This window comes from Camelus dromedarius, chromosome 20 (genome assembly GCF_036321535.1).
Source record: "Camelus dromedarius isolate mCamDro1 chromosome 20, mCamDro1.pat, whole genome shotgun sequence".
Taxonomy (NCBI): Eukaryota; Metazoa; Chordata; class Mammalia; order Artiodactyla; family Camelidae; genus Camelus; species Camelus dromedarius.
In genome coordinates, this window is record NC_087455.1 from 6,191,127 (window position 1) to 6,213,836 (window position 22,710).

At 50.0% G+C, this 22,710-nt stretch overlaps 1 protein-coding gene across 3 annotated transcripts in view; it reads left to right on the forward strand.

Annotated features, from left to right (window-relative positions):
• ZFAT (zinc finger and AT-hook domain containing) overlaps nt 1–22,710 on the forward strand; it is a 137,075-nt gene that overhangs the window by 16,417 nt on the left and 97,948 nt on the right. The window contains exons 1-3 of one of the 3 annotated variants that reach the window (XM_064476817.1): nt 957–1,181; nt 7,158–7,334; nt 21,333–21,584. In XM_064476817.1, coding sequence (XP_064332887.1) covers nt 1,163–1,181; nt 7,158–7,334; nt 21,333–21,584 — 448 coding nt within the window. In that variant the 5' untranslated portion in view covers nt 957–1,162. Of the gene's footprint in view, nt 1–956; nt 1,182–6,374; nt 6,398–7,157; nt 7,335–21,332; nt 21,585–22,710 lie in introns of those variants that run through there. The other 2 variants (XM_064476818.1, XM_031439670.2) reach the window with 2 other exon arrangements.

Here is a 22,710-nt window from a genome sequence, read left to right on the forward strand (position 1 = left end):
AAAGTTAGATTTTTTTGTTACAGTCCCACAGGTTCCTGAGGCTCCGTTGTTCTTTTTCAGTCTATTTTCTCTGTTATTCAGATTGTGTGTTTTCAATTGTCCCATTTTTAAGGTCACTGGTTCTTCTGGCAGGGAGGGTGGTGGGCTGCAGTGCTGTCTGTTGGTGTTTCTGCATCTGGGTTCTAGGAGGTGACCAGGAAACCCGGGCCCTTTCCGTCTTGTTCCTCAGGTTGCAAGGTGGTTTTGCTGCCTTCTCTCCGCCCGCCACAGCTTTATGTTTATTTTATCTAAAATATGCAGGTTTTAGTTGTGCTTAGTGAGAAGAAGAGGGAAAAGCACATCTACTCCATCTTTCTGGAACTTTTTTGCCACGATGTCTATTTTTAAAGCTTTCTTTTTTAGAGAAGTTTTCGGTTTTCAACAGAATTGAGAGGAAGTTACAGCGATTGCCCAGATACCCTCTGCCCCACGTGCAGCCTCCCCCATTATCAACATGTACCCCAGATGGTGCATTTGTTACAGTTGGAGAACCTACATTGACACGTCACTGTCATCGTCACCCGAAGTCGGTGTTTACATGAAGCCTCACTCTTGCTGCTCTACAGTCTGTGGGTTTGGACAAATATGTATGTCGTGAATCCATTGTATGGTATCATCCTGAATGTTTCCACCACCCTCAAAACCCTGTGTGCTCTGCCTGTTCATCCTCTGCCTCCCACCCTACCCACCTCTAAGCTTGGCCACCTTTTTACTGTCTTTAAACTTTTTATTGGAGATCTTGTTACTGTCTCCATAGTTGTGCCTTTTCCAGAATGTCATATATCTGGAATCATACAGTGTGTAGCCTTTTCAGACTAGCTTCTTCCACTTAGTAATATGCACTTAAGTTTCCTCCATGTCTTTCCATGGCTTGACAGCAAATTTTAAGAGTCTTATGCTCTACCGACTGAGCTAGCCAGGCACCACAAATCTCTTTTTAGTGATGAATAATATTCCATTGTCTGGATGAACCACAGTTTATTTATCCATTCACCTACTGAAGGGCATCTTGGTTGCTTCCAAGTCTTGACAATCCTGAACAAAGCTGCTATAAACCTTTTTTTTTTTGCAGGTTTTTGTGTGGACATAAGTTTTCAACTCCTCTGAACAGATACCAAGGAGCATGATTGCAGGTTTATATGGTGAGAGTATGTTTAGTTCTGTAAGAAACCAGCAAACTGTCCTCCAGAGTGGCTGTGCCGCTGTGTGTCCGCACAAGCAGCGTGTGAGAGAAGCCACAGCACTTGAACGCGCCCGTGTGCGCTGGGATGCTTAGGCCGCGCGGGGACTGCCGCGTCCCGACAGCCCTGTATCCAGCGCCTGCCGGCTTCTGCCGCGCCTGCCCGTCACCTCCCCACCTGGAGGGCCTTGGCGCCTTCCTGCCTCTTCCTTGCTTACCTCCAGCCTGCCCTGTTTGGTTTTCCGCAGCTTTCAATGGGATGCAGCCCATTTCGGGGTGTGGCTGGGAGTCCGTGTCTCCGAGCAGGTCCCGACAGCTCCCCTTCGGCATCCTGGTCTCCGATCTCGGGCCGGGCTGGGTGGGCAGGCGGGCTCTAATGTAGGAGAACAGCGCGCTTTCGTTGCTTTGAAGGAGGAAGCGTGGGGTGTAGGAACCGGGTGGCCCGCGCCTTCTCCCTCTTCCCCCGGGGCCTACAGCACCTGTCTGTTCTCAGTGACTCTGAGCTGCTGTGTGTGTGTGTGTGACTCCTGCATCCTTAAGCCCAGCCTGGAAGGCACCGGAGGGCAGGCCTTTTGCCCAGGGCTGCCCGCTCCAGCCCTGCCTGCTGTGAGTGAAGGAGTCAGTGGCTTGCCCTTCAGTGCGCAGCCAGTCAGGGGTTGGGGTCCCGGACTCGTGCCACCCAGTCCCGGCTGTCCCTGTGAGACCTCTCAGATGTTGAGGCCATTTCTGACATCGCTTCTGTTAGAAAACGTATCTTGAGTTTTTGCTCAGGGTCCCTGAGACCCTTCATGTCAGTGACACCAGATACCTCCTCTCCTGCCTTCTGTGCAGGGGGCTCTGGGGGCGGCAGTGGGGGTGTGTGCGTTCCTCCCTCCCTGTGATGCACAGTGAGAGCTCTGTGCTCATGGATGCTCTCCATCTCAGAAGGATGGTGGGCGATGTCTCCACTCCACGTGCTCCTGGCCTTCTCTGTCCATTTACTCGAGGGCCTGAGCTTTTGACGGGGGTCCCTCAGGAGCTGGCCAGCTCCAGCTGACATGAGGGCTGCCCGTTGCCAAAGGAAGGGGCAGGAGGCCCAGCCACCCCACAGCTGTGATCTTTTGGCTCCCAGTGACCCTCCCCAGAGTTGAAGGGGCCCAGCCACCCTCCAGGACCTGTAAGCCCATCGAGTTCATGACCTTCTGGGAGTGGCCCTCCTTCCTCTCTGGTCCCCAGGCAGGGGTAAGCAGGTGGGAGGTCAGGTCACAGACAGGACCTGGCTGCTCCTGGCCAGGAGTGTTTGCAAATCAGAGCTCAGAAATTAGGACTTGTTTATGCAGTTATTTTAAGATTTTCCTTTTTAACAATGTGGCGTAGCTGGTTAAAAGCTGGCAAAAAAATTCATAGAAATTGAATGCTCAAACCCCAAACTTCTGTGGTTTTCCTTATGCTGAACACGTCATTTTCCCTTTGAATCCTTTTGATAAGGACGAGTGCACAGTAATTGAACCTAAAAATGCATCCAAATTATAGCATCTTCATCAGAATTAGCTGACAACATAATTATGATTGTATTTCAGGGTACAAGATGCATTTTTTCACGTTAGTCCATGACAGAAAATGAAAAGAGCCGCTCTGTTGTTATTTTGGTAGATCAACAGCTCGTGGTATTTAGGGGATGCAGCCGGGGCGGGCACTTTGTCTGCATGTTTTGGCACTTGGCTGTACACTGCTGGATGAGCATCTTTAAAGAGCGCACGGTTTCTCGCGTTGTTAGAGGCCTAGGGGGCATTCACGGATCATGTCCCGGAGGGAGCACTGCCGGGGCTTCCGAACAGCCTGCTCTTAAACACAAGATTGCACTGTTGGTAGCAAAACAGAGCCCAGCCACTGGCACTGCTCGGGGTCCTGCCGGCTGTTGTGTAGCTGTGTTCTCTGCCTGACCCGGGAAGGTCCACCAGGCACAGTGGAGACCCTGGGCCTGGGGTCAGGTAAAGCTGGGTCCCGCCTTGACCCTGCACTTCCTGGCGGTGTGGCCGAGGGGCAGGCAGCCTCTCTGAACCCCTGTCCCACACCCGTAGGACGGGGAGGATGGGCCCTGGCTAGCAGGTGGGCGGGGGGCATGAGGTCATGTTGTGGCCGGTGGCCTGGAGCCCATGCGTGGTGCACACTGGAGTCTGGGTACCTTTCCCAGAGCCGCTAGTCCAGCCCCTGGTTGCCTTTTAAGGTCCATTCATGCCTCCTCCTGGAAGCCTTCCGAGCACTTGAGCCAAGGGTTGCTGCCTTCCCTCTGCCCACATGTCTGTGATCTGCAGCACGCGTCTTGGCTCGCCCACTCCTTGAAGGTCCCCCGTGCCAGGCTGGGGGCCTCAGCCTCTGACCAGAGGCCTCCATCTGGAGCCGCCGGCCCTCGTCACTCAGAACCAGGTCCTCGCCGCTGTGTTTTCCCTTACCTTGCTTCTCAGGAGGGCCAGCGGTCTTTCTGGTGTTCAGAATTCATCTAGGCTCATTGTGGGAAATCTGTAAGTGACAACAACAACAAAAAAGAGTCCCGCAGTCAGGATTTTGGTGTTTCCTTCAGCCTGGCCGTCTGTTTGTCCATCCACCCACTCGTAAATAACGTCTCTCCCTTAGTCATGAAGTCACGTGCGTGCCAAGCAGTGGTGCGTCCCACCCTACAGAACTGAGTGTTTGTTATGGGCATTTTCTGTGCCATTCAGGGTTCTGTGAAAATGCGATTTTCAGTGGCTCCATGGAGTTTCTCCGGGGTGTTGGGCTGTGATCTGCCGGCTGCAGAGCATGCAGTAGGTTTTTGGAACGTGCCATCATAACTAACCTCGGTGTCAAGCATCTTTGTGCACCGTCCTCGGTGGCATTTTGGGTGACTCTGAAGGCAGGATCTCGACATGTAGAACCACTGATGGGAAGTCTTGAGCGAGCGTCTCCGAGGGCGACCTCTGGCTCACCCGTGTCGCAGGAACGGTGCTGAGAGCCAGGCTCCCCGGAACCTGGTTTCTGTGATCGCAGCCCAGATCCTGGCCCCGTATCAGTCTCCACCGCATACTGAGCACTCCATTAATGTGACATTCATCCTCAGTCACGTGTGCTTGTCTCCGCCTGCACCCTGGGGACTCCAGACCTGGAGCGGGACACACAGTGGTCATTTGGGAAATGTGCTGATTGACAGCAGGTGGCCAAAGCCAGGCGCCACCCTGGGTCCCTCAGGCCTTCGGGCAGTGTCGGGTAGCGGGATGGTGGGTCAGTTACTGCTGTCTCCAACGCTTTGTGATATGTAGATGCAAAAGCAGTTTTATTTATTTGGTCTCCAAACAATGCTTGGTGTGCCTGTGAACTAGAAGGCCCTTCGCAATAACCCTCCGGTCCCCAGGAGTTCTGCTCTGTTACGTGTCACAGAGTTCCCCTTCTCCTGGAAGCGTAACGGAGTCAGGGATACTTCCAGGTCCGCTGGGGGGTAGTTTCAGTAAGACCCCTAAGATGCAGTTGTTTTGTGGTGTGTCTGTCTCCTCGGTGGGGTGGTGGCCTCCTCTGTAGCGGGACCTGACTCACCTCTGCATCCCCAGTGCCTGTGGGGAGGCCACCCCATGGCCGCTGCTCTGTGGACGCGGAAACAACCGAGAAGGACACTGACACACAATCTGGGGCTTGTGCTCTCCTCTGTAATGATTCTCGTGTCAGGCGTGGTCGGCTACAGTGATCAGCATTTTAGCTCTAACTGGGAGGCACTCAGCTCTCGGTCTAGCCAGACGTGGCCCATGTCAAAGGCAGGGGGCAGAGGGTCTGGGCTTTGACTTGGGCAGATTGCTCTCCCCTCTCAGCCTCAGTTTCCTCACCTGTGGAATGGGGATTACAAACCCCTTTAGCCTAAATTGTAGGGTCGTTGTAGGGTCAGCAGGAAGCATGTTGAAAATGACACGGCCTCTTATAAAGGAAACAGTACCCCTGCACTCTCCTCTTGTTCTGGACGCATTTTGGGCTCCTTAGGAATAAAGCATTTCTTGAAAAGAAATAAAATATCGATCGACAGTATTCATGAGAAATTTTCATTGATGAAACAATGTTCTGCTTTGTTAAATTTCTGTTTCTTGTCTTATCTGGTAGGAAAGAATTCTCTTAGGTCATTACTCCGCCTGCTTGTTCCTGGAGAAACCCTTTCTTTCAACACAGAGAGGGTCTCGTTTCTGTGACTCTGGTGCCCTGGGGGGCTCTGTCCTCACTGGGGCAACGTCGTGCTGGCCTCCTGCCTTCCTTTCTCGTCTCGTTTCTGGCCTTGCTGTGAAGAGGAGAAAAGTGGGGTCGGGGAGAGTGAGGGAGTGGAGATCGAGAGAGATTTTTGTTGAGTTTCGTTCTGAGATGGGAGTAATAGCACGCAGGCAGAGACCAGGAGGGAGGGAAGAATCGATGATCTGAGGAGAGAAGCAAAAGTTGCTGGATTGACATCACCGAGAAGGTGGGAGAGGTAGGGGTTCAGAGCACACAGGCCATTGCATTGCCCTTTGTGCAGTGTATTCCGGGGTGAGGCCGTGGGAGCAGTGTTCCCAGGTGCAGGCACTAAGGGTGCACTGTCTTTAGAAAATGTAGAAGCAGTAACAGTGTTAAAATGTTGGTTTGCTTTTTATTATCACCATGAGCTGCCAGTTCTAAACAATGTCCCTGCCCGCACCGGGGCTGACCACTCCCGCTGCTCCCCACGCCACACGCACACAGCCTCAGTGCCGCACTGGGCCCACCCGCCTCCAACAGGAGCTGCCAGGGGGAGGTGAGGCTGCAGGTGGAAGGACAGGTGAGGCGGAGGGAGCTCGTGGAGCTGTCTTCTGGCTGCTTCAGGTGAAACAGGGAGCAAGGTCGTCGGCTGACAGTGAGGGCAGGGGTGAGGAGAGGGGAAGAGGGCTGTATCTGTTCACACTGAGAGACGGTCAGTGGCCTAGAGCCCTTGTCTGATTCCTGGGCCGAGTTCAGAGTCCCTGTGAGGCTGGTGATGGCGGGGGTCAGGGAGCTGGGCCGCGCGGGCACAGATTTTCAGCTGCTGCAGCTGCAAGGTCAGAGCACTTGGTGGGTGGAGGGTTGGATTGAATCAGGGTGTGGTTTACCAAGTGCCTGCTGTGTTCCCCTGCAGAGTAGGCACGTTACCTGCCCTTCGATTCAGCTCTGCAACCTGGAGATCATCACCACTGCTCCCAGGTCAGCCAGCTTTGCCGCATTTAGGGGCTGGAGTTGAAGTTTGCCCTTCAACACCATCATACCCATTCTTCCCTTCAGTGTAAATGTGAAAAAAAAATCTAGCTTTTGTTATTGGATCCTAAATTTAATATTCCTATATGTGCCTATAATTATTTTATCAGACTCAAAAATTAGGTGTCCCCCCCCCATATGTCTTCTTGCCTAGCATAACGGGATGAACATAACGGACTGTTAGTGAATGTGAACGAGGATAATACTTTAAATAGGAACAAAGTGACTTGAAGAAGCAACAGATTCCCATGCCAGCCAGCGAAGGGTGTGCTGGCTCCTGAGAAATGCAGTTTTGGTCATTTCCTCCTTGCACCTAATTTGAATGAGTCTCACTAGGCTAATTCACACTGTCAACGCCATTCATTCACTTGAAGGTTGGATGAATTTTCAGGTTCCGTATTCATTTTTTACTTTGCCATGTTGGTACTGAATCTTGGCTCTTGAGTAGATCCTGGTAACAGGGAGGCCCATCTTAGACACTACCCAGGAGGACTGAGGATCTGGAATCCTGAAGGAAGAGTTTCCTGGCAGCCAGGACCACCTGGAGTTAGCGGAGAGCTGCGCGGCCGCGTGGCGTCCGCGAGAGGGACACCGTTGGGTGGAGTCTGGCGACTCAGAAGAAGAGCAGCTTTAGTAGTTTCCTTTGGCAATTAGATGTAATCACTGTTTTTGTGAAATAACATATTCTGCTTTTTTCTTTTCTTTGCAGAAAACACAGCCATCTTCATGTGTAAATGTTGTAACCTTTTCTCACCAAGTCAGTCGGAGCTCCTCTCCCACGTTTCTGAGAAGCACGCCGAAGAAGGGATTAATGTGGATGAGATCGTCATTCCCCTTAGGCCTCTGAGCACCCCTGAACCCACCAACCCAGGCAGAAGCGGAGATGGTAAGGGGGCTGGGGGGCGGGGTGTGAGGTGCGGGCACCACGCCCGAGGGTGTGCCTGTCAGCGATGAAGGTGCTGATTCGCTCTCAGATGCTTTGACTCTGATTTTCTGTCTGGTTGGCCTAGAGACCCAGAAGATCCGAGTTTCCAACCAGAAGTCACGAGAACTTCTAGTTAAGATCTGCTTAAATAAGACTGTGTCTTTGACTTCCCTGCGCCCGGTCCCCGTAGGTGCTTCTCCAGTGCCTGATTGTCGGATGGATGGATGGGTGAATGAATGAATGAGACGACGTGGCACCACCTAGCGGGGTAAAGAGCATGAGCTTGTGGTCAGACAGGCGTGGGTTTAATCGGCTCCAGCACCTACTAGCTGTGTTACCTGAGTAAATGACTTGACTTCTCTGAGCCTCACTTTGCTTCTCTGAAAAATGAAGATCGATCTGCTTGTCTCCAGGGGGGCTGTAAGGATTACGTCAAAGCATATAGTGACTGCACCAAGGATGACGCCTGGTACAGAGGAGACAGTAAGGGAAGCTGTTATGATCACACACGTCATGAATGAATGCGTGTAGTCTTAGGGGCAGCATTGCTGGACCGATCACGTATCCCTGAAACAAGGAGTTCACGTCGCCAAGCTTTGGTTCGCAGCATCCCTCAGGTTCACAGTCAGTGTTGGGAGTGAGGTCGGTCTCGTCTGCAGGGTCCAGACGTCTCCCACGGCATGCTGTCAGATGCCCCAGGTGGAGGATTAGGGAAACCATCCAGGCTCTGTGATTAGGTCCCCGCAGACAGAGAAGACACACGGTACAGGAGGAACAGCTGCAAACAAGAGACCGAAAAATCCCCCCACCCTCCCAACCAAAAAAAAAAAGCCCCAAAAAACAAAAAGCAAAGCTGTTTCTGTAAGATGAGAGGTAACGGCCAGTCTCCTGTGCAGAAGGTCTGTGGCTGTGAACGTCCTGCCGCAGGATTCATTCGTCACACTCATAATCCAATGGCTCTTTCCCGGGAATACTTAGAGTGGCGTTTCTAAACAGGCTGGCTTATTGATCATCTGGCTGACACCGTTAACAAGGAGAGGCTCCAGATGAGGAGCAGTTTGGTTCGTGAGCCCCTCCAGCTGTGCCCAGGGTGCCCAGAGAAATGTGCCTGACGGAGGACTGAGTCTTTGGCAAGTTAGGAGCCCTTCGGCCCGTTACCGTTAGTGGCCTAAAGTGAAAACTAAGAGAATCCAGCCACTGAAAGTAGCAACAGCCAGAGAAGGGCAGGTCGTGTTTGCCCCGTCACCGCTGACGCGGGTGGGCTGCCCGCGGCGCTCCTCTGCCCCAGCCCAGCCCTGGGCCGGTCTGTCCTCTCCCCCGAGAGGGAGCAGGGGAGGTGGCAGGTCGCACACGGTCACATCTCAGCCTTTGCTCTCTGCTTTGGGGAGGAGGCGGGGGGCGAGGGCAGATGTTTGTCAGGCACTGAGAATCTGTCAAATAACCCCATTAGAAAATGGGCAAAAGGCCTGAATAGACCTTTTCCCACAGAAGACACATAAATGGCCAACAGGTATGTAGAAGGTGCTTGACATCACTAATCCTCAGGGAGACACAAGTCAGTGCCCCTGTGAGCTGTCAGCCCACACCTGTCAGAATGGCTGTGGCAGAAAAGACAAGCAGTAGGAAGTGCTGGCGAGGGGACCAGAGGGAACCCCGTGCACTGTTGGTGGGGACGTAAATTGGTACAGCCACTGTGGAAAGCGGGAGAGAGGTTCCTTAAAAAATGAAAAATGAAACGACCACATGAGCCAGCGGCTCCCCTTCTGGGCACATATTCAAAGGAAATGATAACAGGATCTCAGAGATACCCACACGCTATGCCCACTGCAGCATTCAATCCCCCCTCATCTGTGGTTTTTCTTTCCATGGTTTCAGTTACCCTTGGTCAACTGTAGTCTAAAAATATTAAATAGAAAATTCCAGGAATTAAGCAATTCATAAATTTTAAATAGAGGGCTGTTCTCATTCCGTCCCACCCCAGATCCTCACCCATCAATATCCAGCCATAGACACTGTCCTGGCTCTGTGACTCAGGATCACCTGGGGTAGGTGGTCCTCCTTCTGATGTCTCGTCGGCGAGTCAGTAGTAGCTGAACACGCATCACAGTGCCTGCCATGCACCTCACTCCATCTCATCACGCAGGCGTTTTATCATCTCATGTCATCACAAGAAGAAGGGTGAGTCAGTGCAGTAAGATATTTTGAGAGAGAGCAAGAGAGGAAAAACTACATTTACATAACCTTTATTATAGTCTATTGTTATAATTATTTTCTTGTATTCCTAGTGATTGTGGTTAATCCCTTACTGTGCCTAATTAATAAACTTTATCATAGACATATATGCATCAGTGAAAACATAAGATAAAGGGTTCAGTACTCTCTGCTGTTTTGGGCATCCACAGGGGCTCTTGGAAAACACCACTCCGTTCACAATGGGCAAGATATGGAGGCAACCTGTGTTCATCAAGGGATGAATGGGTGCAGAAAATGTGATACGCGCACATAGAGGAATATTATTCAGCTATAAAAAATAAGGATATCCTGCCATTTGCGACATGGGTGGACCTGGAGGACATATGCTAAGTGAAATAAGCTAGACACAGAAAGACAAATGCTGTGTGTTCTCACTTACGTATGGAATCTAAAGCAGCCAAATTCACAGAACCAGAGAGCATGACAGTGGTTTCCAGGGGGTGGGGGGGGATTGGGAGAAGGTGCTCAAAGCGCACGATGTTTCGGGTTAGGTCCAGGCAGCTGATGTACAGCATGGGGATCGTAGTTAGCAATACTGCACTGTATACTTCACGTCTGCCGAGAGAGTAGATCTTAAGTGTTCTCACCACACACACACAAACGGTTATTACGTGAGGTGGTAGATGTGTTTATTAGCTTGACTGTGGTAAACATTTCAGTGTATACATATGTTAAACCATCCTGCACACCTTAAAAAATGACGTAAACCTAAATATGCAGTTTTTATGCATCACTGATGCCTCAGTAAAAGGTGAGGGAAAAAAAGAATCTGCTTAGTGCCAGGGGCTTAGAGCTCAGCCACCCCTCCCTGTGCTGCCCAGTCTGGGAGTGAGGAAGCCTCGTCCATCCTGTCCCCGTCAGGAGGCTCGAATTCACCACCACCACCTTCCTGCCGAGCGATTAAGGGGCCTTGGCTTTCCAAAGAGAGTAGCTTAGCAGACAGATGGAACCAAAGCTTTGGTCAAGAACTCTGAATGTTTGTATACCCGCCTCTGGGATCGAACATCTATAAACTCCATAAAGCCGATAATCTCTCTTGCAAAATTCACATGGTGGATGGATGCCATATGGATTAACACGCAGAGAACTCAGAGAGGCTGTTACCAAGCTCTTCATTCTATTTTTATTCATCCTTGCTTATTAAGATTTTTCTTCCTCCTAAAATGAAATGTGAATAAAGGACAAAATAATCTGAATTTTTCATTTCATGTATCAATAATAAATGAATCAGTAATAATAAAGCAGATAGAATTTCACATGGAATTATGTGCATCAGTGTTGTTTAGGGTACAACGTGTTCTGGCTTCTACCCTCTCCCTCCTCACCAATGTTAGTGGAAGATACTGCCTTTGCTCAGGGGGCCGCCCTGAGCTCCTCCCTCTCCCCAGGATCTCACCTCCTGGCCCAGGTTGGGGTGGGAGGCCCTATCACCCCACAGACACGTCCCTGTCTGTGTGCTCCTCTGTCCCTGTCTCCTGCTTGCCAGGGCACGCCCGAGGAAGGGATTTAGGCTGTCCGAGGTCCTGCCCGGGCCCTGGCACAGGGTCCATCCCCTTCCTCGTGTGTTGGTGGAAACAGTCACCTCTGTTGTCACTAATTTTCTTACCACTGGCCTTGCTGCCCCTCTGTCTTCTGGAGGGTGTGTTCTGTTCCTCCAGTCACCCCTCACTTGGAAAGCTTCAGTGTCTCCCTTCATCCAACTAAAGTTCCTCAAACTTACCCGACCTGGAAACCCTTCTGACCAGCACGAGCCCTCTCACCTTCTCTGCAGTGTCCCTGGCAGCGTGAATCCACCACTGGGGGCTGTTCCTCCTCCTCTGGTACCGCGGGCCCTGTGACAGTGCGCAGACCCTGTGGACCCCAGACCTCTCTCCTCCAGGCTGTGGCATGTGAGCCCATTCCTGTAAAGCTCCCTTCGCTCCTCCAGATGCGCATCGGTGCTTCTCCTGGGCCAAGCACTGTGTGGGTAAACCCACCAGAGAAGTGACTTCACTCCTTTGTACTTTATTTCTTTTTTTCAGTTACAAAGGTAATAATGCCTTGCCATGAAAATGTTAAAACAGCATAAAATGAGGAAGGTACATTTCCCTAACTATCCCTCCTAGTTCCTAGAAATAACATTGCCAACAGCCAAGTAAGCGTGCTCCTAGGCGTTTCTGTATGCGTATGTAAACCTACGAACTCTGTTGTTGCTTTGTTATTTAATAACAAAAATAAGATCATGATATATGTTGTGCATCCTTTTTTTTTTAATGTCAGTAATATATACTGGATAGCCTTCCACTTTCATAATACCAGTGTGTCTTCTAATTCTTTTTACTGCCTACATTTCCTTCTATGGGTAACTCACAGTTTACTTAACCTTTTCTTTCTTGATGACATATAGCTTCTCTGCACCTTTATGTCATTCTAAACAAGGTCACGGTGAATATTGTTGGAAACACCATTGCACGTTGTGTGTTTATGCTGACTCTGTCCTAGAAGAACTGCTTGTGCAGCGGGTGCGCTCATTTAAAAGTCTGCTAGGTTCTATCACAATGCTCTCGGAAGAAGTTGTACCAACTTACATTCTTACCAGGATCTAAGATCTTCTGTTTTTTTCAGAACTACATCAACCAAGGATATTAGATTTTAAAGAGTATTTTGCTGATCTGATAGATCAGAAAGTGGTATATCTTTTTAATTTGCATTTTATTGGTCAGTGGTGAGTTTTACCATGCTTCCTGTTTAATGGACATTTCATCTTTTGTGAATTAACATTCAGATCAACTGTCCATTTTTCTATCTTTTTTATTGATTTTTAGAATCTCACTATATAGAGGATGTTAACACTTTTCCTAAAAAAACTATAGAAACTTTAAACCTCACAGTGTTTTATAATCATTATCTTATGCGGTAAGTGCCCATTTAGATTTACCCACATGCTTCCCCCTCTCCAGCTCCTCAGTCGCCGGCGCTCCATCCATTCAGCAGGGTTCTTTTCTCTGCTTGTAGAACACTCTTCACGGTTCTTTCGGGGTGGGGCTGCAGGTCAGGGGCTCCCCTGGTTATTGTTTGGCTGTTTTTATTTCATGTTTATTATTGAAATATATTTTTACTGAGTTTGCTCGTATTTTGATGGAGATATTTTTTTATATTCACAGATGCTGGTCTGGGGGTTTTTTCATGGATGTCTTTGTGTCTGGTTTTGGAATCAGGGTTTTCGTGGCCTCATTGAATCATTTGGGAAGTATTCCCTCCTCTCCTGATTTTTGGAAGATACTTGACGTGTTGGTAGTAATTCTTCTTAGATGTTTGATGGATTCACCCGTGAAGCTGTTTAGTCCTGGGCCTTTTATTTTGGTGGGGAGATTTCTGATGACTCACTCAGTTTAGTTGCTTGGTACAGGTGTGTTAATATCTTCTGTTTCTTTCTGAATTTCTTTCAGTGGTTTATATCTTTCCAGGAAATCAGTTTCATCAGTTATCTAACTTGTTGGCATGCAGTTGTTCATAGTAGCCCCTTAGAATTGTTTTGATTTTTAAAAAATAAGGTCAGTGGTAATGTTCCCTCTTTCTTTCCTGATTTTAGCTATTTGAGCTTTTTCTCTTTTTTTCTGGGTGAGTGTAGCTGAATGTTTGTCAGTTTGTTGATTTTCTCTTTTGTGTTTCTGTATTCTATTTTCTCCCTTTCCACTCTAATCTTTATTATTTCTGTTCTCTGCTTGCTTTGCATTTAGTTTGCTTCTGGTTTTTCTAGCTTCTTAGGTTGGAAAGTAGGCTATCGACTTGAAATATTTTTCCTTTATTTAACTTAGGCATTTATAGCTTTAAATTGCCCCCTCTGCACTGCTTTCACTGCATCCTGTACGTTTTTGGTTGTGTTTTTTTTCTTCTTCTCTTTTTTTCCATCTCAATGTATTTTCTGATTTCCCTGAGGAGTTCTTCCTTGACTCATTCATTATTTAGGAGTGCCATTTAATTCCCATATATTTTTGAATTTCCCAAATTTATTTCTGTGGTTTATTTCTCATTTCGGTCCTTATAAATGTATTGAGACTTGATTTATGGCCTGTCATGTGGTCTAAGGTAGAGAATGTTCCATGTGCACTTGAGAAGAATTTCTGTTCTGCTGCTGTTGAGTGACATGTTCTATATTCACGTGTTAGGTTTTGTTGGTCTTAGTGTCGTTCATGTCTTCTATTTCCTTGCTGATGCCCAGATTTTATAACTGAGGAATAAGTGGCTCAGAGACCAGAGAAGTTAGAACAACATGCTCAAGATGATCTAGTTGGTCAGTTGGAGAGTGAGCTTTGGGCCCAGCGTGCTTGCATGTTCTTGTGCAACTCTGGGTGTAATCAGATTCTTACTATTAAACTTTTTTTTAAAAAGTTATTTCCCTTTATTAACTAATTTACTTTTGATGTAAGTTCTTCTTGAATACATTTTCTCTGTGTGTGTGTGTCTGTGTGTACTGGAAGATTAGTTGCCTGTGTAATTTAATTTTAAAGAATATTTCTTAAGACTTTAATTAAACTTATACTGTTAATATGAGGAAATTTCTTCAAAAGTCTTTCATTAAGAACTCTAAGTCCTTCCTTTCCTCTTTGTGCAAGTCCATAAAATTTGAGACTTCTAGAAGCTTAGTTTCTCTCTAATGATTTCCATTCAAGTTTAACCTTCACAATTCATTTTAAGTCGAGAGATACTTGAAATGGTTTAATTAAACCTTTAACTGAGTAGTAATTGATTTATTATTTCAGTCTCCCTTTATAACGTGAAGGTTCCTAAATCCCTTGGTTTATTTTATAGCCTTTTAATCTCTTTCGCTCATGTAGAAAGTGGTCTGCCAAGGAACCTTTCATTTTTCTCCCTTCTTCCTAATCAAATCTCTGGCTCTGGTCCCAAGAAAAAATTTCCTAATGGACCAAGTTCATTCTCCCTTTTTTATGTACATGAGCGCATAAAACCATGTGTGCATGTGAGTGTGTGATTGTGCCTGTGTGTGTGGCTGTGTGTGGTGGGTAAGTGGGGGAGTCTGTGTGTGTGACGGGTGAGTGTGTGTGACGGGTGAGTGTGTGTGGTGGGTGTGTGTGGTGGGTGAGTGTATGTGACGGGTGAGTGTGTGTGGTGGGTGAGTGTGTGTGGTGGGTGTGTGTGACGGGTGAGTGTGTGTGATGGGTGGGTGTGTGTGGTGGGTGAGTGTGTGTGGTGAGTGTGTGTGATGGGTGGGTGTGTGTGGTGGGTGAGTGTGTGTGGTGGGTGAGTGTGTGTGGTGGGTGAGTGTGTGTGTGTGCACACTTGTTCATCCTGATGGAGGCAGGGACATTGGACTTACTTGAGGAGTGATTTACATGGGCCTCCTGAGAGCTGTGTTTGGTTTTTCCATCGTCTTCCTTTCAGACCTTCAGTAGGAACACTTCTCTTCTTTTTATGTTTTCCTTCTTGTCCCATCCCTCCTTGATTTATTCCGTAACTGCACCTGCTACGTGCCTGGGTGCTGTGTGGGTGCTGAGAGGACGGGGCGAGTCCAGGCACCGTTCCTGCTGACTCTGCCTCCTGGCTGGCGGATGGCCTTTGGACGAAGAGGTCTTTTCGGTGCAGCAGGAAGGTGCTTCTCTGGGATTAAGTTTGGGCTGCTGACGAGGGGGCGCAGAGAGTAGTTTGAGGGTAAAAGGAGGTTGGCATCTAAATTTAACTCTCTGTGTGGTCTCTTCTGGGCACTCACCACGAGTCAAGGCCTTCTGAGCGTGTGCAGGCATCTGTACGCTGTCCCAGTCGCTGCTGAACCCCGAGCTTTCTAATCTGCCCTGGGAAGCAGCGAGGGGGCTGTGGAGGGAGCACCGTCTTGGGCTCATCCTGGGGCTTCCCTGTCATCACTGTTCTGGCACGTAAGGTGCTTCTGTGTGGATGACAGAAGATGCCTTCGTTGTGGGCCGAGGCGTTATTACAGGCTTGCTCTGAGTGGACGAGCCAGAATGCGCCCAGGGCTGATGCGGGCAGGTCCAGAGCGCAGGGCCCCCACCGCGCCCTGTGTGCCTGCGTGGGGCTCAGCCTGCACCCCGGCCACGGAGGCCCCACTGGGGGCTTAGGCAAGAGGCTTTGTTATCTGTTAAAGGGAGATAAGAAAAACAGCTTCTGAGACGCATACATGGCGATACCTAACACCCTAGCCCATGGCGTGTGCGCGCTGCCCTTATAGCCCTCCCGCCTCCTGTGTGTCCGTCTGCTGTTCAGTTTGGGAGTCGGGTCACACTGGGGCTTGTGGCTGGTGACACTGTCATCCCCTTCCTGCAGAACTCAGAGCACAAGTCAAAGTTTGCTACTTCTGTGCTCTGATGTTAACTGAAATGACATGGAGGGGAGGTTCACTCACTAAGGCAAATAGATTTGGGTTCAAATAGCAGGTCTGCCACTTGTGTCTTGGGGTGAATTGATTAATTTTCTTAAGCCTCAGTGTCCTCTGTAGAGCGGGAATTCTCTCAGGGATCTGCTGAGGAGATTCACGTGGGGCTCAGCTGCTGCCTGAGATGCACGTGCCAAGCAGTTAATTGTGGCTCCTGTCTATGTGGCGTTTCCACATTACTGCTGGTAAAACCACTGGGAGCAGGATTGGGGTGCTCTGGGCCTCCCTGGTGCCTGGCATGACGGGGCCGGCTGCAGCCTGTCCCGCAAAGGGTGCTGCGTCCCCGTAAACCTGAATGTCCCCCAATCCCACAGCCCCTCATTTCTGATGTCATTCACTGTCTCTTGCCACCTGGGCTCCAAGGACATACATGTCAGGGAGGTTGACTGTCAGGGCCTGGCAGTGTTAGGGTTTCAGGATCTTCCTAAATTCTCGACTTGATGTGGCTGGAGATTGAGCTGCAGGGAGAGAGCTAGGCGGCTGGCTTCATCTGCTGTCTTGGGCAGAACGGAATTTGTATGCCCCTAATTCTGTCTTGCTTTTTTCGGTATGTGAAGTTTCAAAATGAAGAGATCAAGCGAAAAGTGCCTTAATGAACAAGAATGTGTGTACGTAGAGGAATCACACACTCTGACAGTGGATGGTCTGGGAAGGTAATAGTGTCTTCAGAGAGATGTCCAAGTCAGAACACCAGTGACTGCAGCCGTCGTAGTAACACTTGCCGTCCGGAGACCCTCCCCTAAGGGCTGTGCTCAGCGTTTTGATGGACTGCTTTCATTAACAGTGACTCTGTGAAAGAGAGGCAGTTTGGGGTTTATTTTTCATGTTAGATTCTGAAGCTGGCAGGGCTTCAAACTCAGGTCGGTGTGGCTCCCAGCTGGCATTCCCGTGCAGTGCACACCCTCGCTCCGTTACTGTTACCGTGTCTAGAACTGACCCGAGGGCCACGTGCCTCAGCAGAGGGACCCTGGTGGGGACGGAGGAGCCCAGACCCCAGCTCTGCCAGCTCGGCGGCAAGTTCTGGAAAATGTGCCAAGTCCCTGGAACTTTGGGCCCTTCACTTCTTTTCCTGTTGAGGAGTTATATTTGTTACATCCATCTCTTATGGTTTTTATGAGGATAAAGTGAGATAATAGCTAGGAAGGTGCCTCACACACTTGAGTGATGTACAAATAAAGGGCTTGTGTTATTAGATTTTTGATAATATTGAGGTATTTTTTTCATGATGCTCACACTGTCTTTTGATTAAATTAAAAAACATTTGGCTGATTCTTTCTGTCCCTTCCTAGTTTGGGCCTTGGCTCAGCAGGGATACTTTCCTGACTGCGAGGAAGTTGTCCCCAGACTGTGGACTTAGGACGAGGTTGAGATGCCCTGTGACTCGTCCCTTTCTTCCTGTTGGAAACGTGGGACATAGAACATGACTTGTTTTTGAAATGCTTCTTTTCCTATTATTAAATGACTGATCCGTGTGTATTTCTTTATTAAGTGTCGACTACGTTGCAGCTCTGTCCGAGATCTCATGGGACCTAAGACTTAAAAGGCCAGTTTAGACCTCAGGGCGTATGCTCTAAGGTGAGGGAAGGGAAACGCAGCCAGGAAGCCGTGTGGGTGACTCGTGCACGTGGTGCTCACGCTGTAACTGCGAGCCGGGCTGGGGACGGCCTCCCTGCTGGAATGGCCTCGTGGAGGAGATGCTGAGACTTGAACTGGGTCTGGAACTTTAGAGTTTGAGCTGGGGTTTGGGTTCTGATAGGGGTGCTGGAGGTAGTCACAGGCAGGGGGACTGAGGACAGTACAGAGAGGTAGAAAGAGACAGGTGTTACCCCTGCATATTTAGGGAGGTCTGGAACATCGCCCTGAGCAGTGGGGGGGGGGGGATGCGTACACACTGCTCTGTGTGTGTGTGTGTGTGTGTGTCTGTGTGTGTCTGTGTGTCTGTGTGTGTAGGGTTGAATCATGGGATAACGGGCCTAGACAGCCAGGTCTGAGAGTTGTGGGGCAAAGTCATCAAGAATGATGGAAAGTTCTAGAGCCAGGAAGTGGCAGTGAGACGAGGGACAGAGGCTGAGCAAGACCAGAGCAGAGGGCTAGACTCTGAGGTCCTGCACAGGGTGACAGAGGGGCCGGGTGAACGGAGAGGGGGTTTACTGCACTGAGGTCTTCAGGACAAAACCCGCAGAGCTCAGTGACTACTGAGTAAAGGAACTCAGGGAGGAGGAAGAGGAGTTGCAGAGTCCTCTGTTCAGACTTAGAAGTTACAGGATGTTCTTCGCCCAGTTCTAGGGTTCTTCACTCTGCAGCACCGCGTGGGTAGTTGACAGCAGCAGCTCATTTTCAGTGTGTAAATTATTCCAAATTCATTTATGAATATTTCATTTTTTGCTAACTAATTGGTCTTGAGGATCTGCATTATGGATGCAGCAAGATGTAAGATTAGTTTTGTCACGGTCGTGTCAGAGGTTTTCCAAAGCTTTCAGGGCTTGATTTTAAGTTTCTTCCTTGACAGCAGGTGAATCGGGTTAATTCACCAAGATTCACAGGGTGTCTGCTGGGTGAGGGCGCAGGCTCAGGTGCTGGGGGACAAAAATAATCAGGGCAGGACCCTGCCTTCACAGAGTCCTGTCTGTGGGGAGAGACACACAGACAATGCTGGTGTCTGGCTGACCTGCTGTGTGCCTACTGTGCGGCGAGTGGAGTCACCTGTCACCTGCCCTGGATGTCTCCAGGGAGAGACCGCTGGGCACCCTGTCACGCTGTTTGTGAACCTGAGGTGAAGCGCACACTTTCTGCATAGCTGACACACCTGCCCAAGACTGCTGACACCAGCTGGACATGTGGGGTCCCAGGGACCACTCACACTTCTACAGCCAGGTGCAAACTTGGGGGGCCCAAGGACTACCTCACGTTCGAGAATTTGTTTAAACAACTCCCAGAACTCAGGAAGCACTGTACTCATGATGACAGTCTTTTACAGAAAGGGCCCAGGTCAGAACCAGCCAAAGGGGGAGGTGAATGGGCGAGGCTGGGGACCAGGGGTCCCAGACACGGGGCTGTCGGCCCCCCTGTGTCCCCCGTGGAGTCCTGGATGTCGTTGCCTTCTAGGCTACATTACACGACAGGGCTCAAGTATTTCCATCCAGGGCCGCTCACCCGAGCCATTATGTCCAGAGTTTCTGGGGGTCTTGGTGACATACTGCCCGCATGGCTGGTGGCCCTCAGTCTCCAGCTCCTCGTGGAGGTCAGACTAGGACCTCCACTCTCCAGTTCGTGCAGAGCTCGGAAATGATCTGACCTGCTGCCGAGCAGCTGAAATACATCATAGGCCCTCCTGTCAGGCAGGACGTTCCCAGGGCCTGGAGAGGTCACCCCCAGGAGCTGAGGGCGGAGGCCAGGCCTCTCTTTGGGTAAAGTCACTTCACCTTTACACAGCACTTCAGTGGAGGGCCTCTGTCTGCACGGGCAGGGTGTGGGCTCTGTCGCTGGGGGTGGGCCACCGCCTTCCGCAAACTGTTATGCAACACGTGTCTGCAGCTCAGTGGGTGTGACATGCGGTGGGTGTTAGTCAGCCCCTCCACTGATTCTGCTTCTCTGACTAGCAATTGCTGCTTCAGTAGGCTGCACAAGTGCATAATGCTGTCAAGGATAATAAAGAGAAAAGTTTTCATGGCTTTGAGGTGAACGATTTGTCCTCACTCTGCACGTTCCTCCCTCACCTCCCTTGCCAGCCCCCCATACACGTCGGCCAGGCCTCCTGTCTACACAGCTTTCTTTCCCCTTGGAGACGCCTCAGTGCCGGCAAGGGGAGCCGAGGGTCTTGTGCCCTTGTTTGTTCTGTCTGTCTCCTGGTTGGCTTTCCTGTTGTTCAGTCTTTTTTCTCCCCTGTCCCTGATCCCCACCTCCATCTCCGACATGCCCAGAGACACAGAGGGAAGGCACTGATTATGCCAGCATCGTGCTGGCCACCCTGGCCCAGGGCGACCCTGGTCTGCATCTCTCAGTCAAGGTGACCCACCCTTGGCACCGCAGCTCTGCAGAAACTCTGCTCCTGCAGGATCTCCCCACCTCTCAGCGTCTTCCGGTTCTGGCACACGATCCCTTGAGTTCCTGGGGCCCCGCGTCAGAGCCGGCTCCTGCATCCAGAGCCCACATTGTCCTGCTGCTCTTTTCCCGGAGACTTTGCTCCAGAACCTCCCTGGCCTCCTCCACTGCCCCTGTGGCTCTCCTTGCTGTCTGATTTGGGGGCACAAGTGACCCACTGAAAGGGTCCTCACAGCGGTAGCTGTGGGCAATGTGGCTGCTGCTTTCCTGTGGAGAGCCAGAGCCTTGGAGAGGGCAGCAGGGACCTTGAACACGTCCTGATTCCGCAGGTGCCCAGGCCCCCAACGTGGTGCTAGAACCTAGGAGCCTGCCTTCCTCTGCCCTGATGTTCAGATTCAGAGGGCTGCTGACATGCCCTGCTGTGGCTTGACAGATGGCGCTCCAAAGATGGCCCGGTGCCCCCTGCTTGTCTCCTCCCGGTACCTCTCAAGTCACATCACCTAGCCACCCCACCCCATACTCACGCAACAGCACGATGCTCCCTGACCCTGCTCACCCACCTCAACTCCCACCTTCATGCTGGCGATGAATGCCTTAACAATGAATGCTAATGAAGAAATACAAGTTGAAAAGTGGCTTGGAACTTGCTCTGAAGCAGCTCTGATTGTGACATTTAAATCAGCAGGTCTCTAGGAAACTTGAAAAATATTGTTGCTGTCTTTAGTCCTATAATTTGTGGCTTTAGGTTGAAATTATTTTTTCTCTTTTTCATCAGAGCATTTTGGCTCTAATAATTATGATGCCTTGAGATGGTCTGGATAGTTGTGTAGCTCATTAAGAGCGTGAAAAGCTAAGTATCCTTGGAGAACCCTTTGCAGAGAAGAAGTCCTTAACTAGTTTCTGAGAACTGGACTTAAATGGAAATGAGGGCTCATAAGGAGCCTGATTTGTGAACTGGGGCCTGAGGGTCACAACTTAAAATCCTCCCTGCTCTACAGGAGAAGCCTGTGCAAAGGTTCTGATAAAATGATGTTCTTAAATCGCGTTATTATGGAGCTGATCACATAATAGGGAGGAGATGCAAAGATATGAGCACTAAAGATTGTTTGCAGCTGTTAATTCTAGAACGGTGGTTCCAGACTTTTCTTTTTTAAAAAGCAAAAACAAACAAACAAAAAAACCCTGTGAAACCAAAGATATTTCCACACTTGGGGAACTGAGGGCCTGCCCTGCGCTGTCTCCTCGTGTGACTCCCTGGTGCCCTCTTGTTTCCTTTACAGAGTTTTCGGTCATGAAGAGGAAGAGGGGCAGGCCTAAGGGGTCCACGAAGAAGCCCAGCCCCGAAGAGGAACTGGCGGAGAACATCGTCATGCCGAGCGAGGGCAGTCCGCGGGGCCCGGAGGAAGGCAGAAGCCTGACGCCGAGCAGCCTGGAGTGCGGCAAGTGCGGCCGCAAGTTCTCCAACACGCGCCAGCTGAGGAAGCACGTCTGCATCGTGGTGCTGAGCTTGGGCGAGGAGGAAGGGGAGGCAGGTAAGTGCTGTCCGAGGGCCGGCCGCGCGGTTTCTTAGGAAGAGATGGAACCACTCACAGCCATTTTTACCGCGTCAGTTGTTACTTGGAAATAGCACACGTGTACTCGAGTCTCACCCATCCGGAAAGTGCTCGTTTTTGTAACGATCACTGAACTTTTTTTTTTTGAAGTACAGTCAGTTTACAATGTCGTGTCAATTTCTGGTGTACTGGGTAATGTTTCAGTCATACATGTACACACATACGTTCCTTTTCGTGTTCTTTTCCTTATAGTTTACTATAACACGTTGAGTATAGTGCCCTGTGCTCTGCAGTAGAAGCTTGTTTATCTGTTTCGTATGTAGTCATCTTTGAACTGAGTGTGTCATCTGGTAGCTGACACCCCGAGTGCAGGTCACAGGGCTACTCGAGCAGATGTTTTGGGGTCAGCAGAGACGGAAAAACAGCCCCTGTGCTCGTGAGCTTATATTCTGGGCCAGACGATGGGGTTTTAAAATGCAAAATGTTGAAGGGTGGCAAATCATCAGTTAAGAAAGCGTTCCGATGGGAGGTCAGGGGTGAGCTTGGTGTCAGCATTCCGGCGGCATTTGGATTAAAGGAGGGAGGAAGTCTTAGTGGGTGATGGGCTCATGTGAGCAGAAGAGGGGGCATGAGGATGCGTGAGGCCCTGTGGTGGCCTTGATGGCCGGGCCTAGACTGTGGCAGGCGTTCTTGCAGAAAATGAAGGGTGTCGGTGCTTCCTCCAGGTGAGTTCCTGACTCGGCTTCTGCTCTGAGAGGCTGAAGGCAGTGCGAGCGTGAGCAGGGAGTGTCTCCTAGACAAATGAAACAGCAGGATTGTACCAGGCAGCAAGGGCTGCTGCCGTGGGTTCTGCTGTTGTTGTTTGGTCTTGCATCGTTTTTTAAGTTTTCAAACTATGTCTATGAACTTAGGAAGTTCTTGCTGTGTTTTGTGCCGTGCTAAGCACATTACGTGGGAGGCGGTTCTGGTTAAGGATGTGGGCTTTGTACTGTGGCTGCCTGGGTTTGAATCCCAGCTCCAGTCCCTACTGACTTCCCTGTGTTTTACTTTCCTCAGCTGTGAAATGGGAATAAAAATACGGGTGCTTTGAGGATTAAATGAGGCA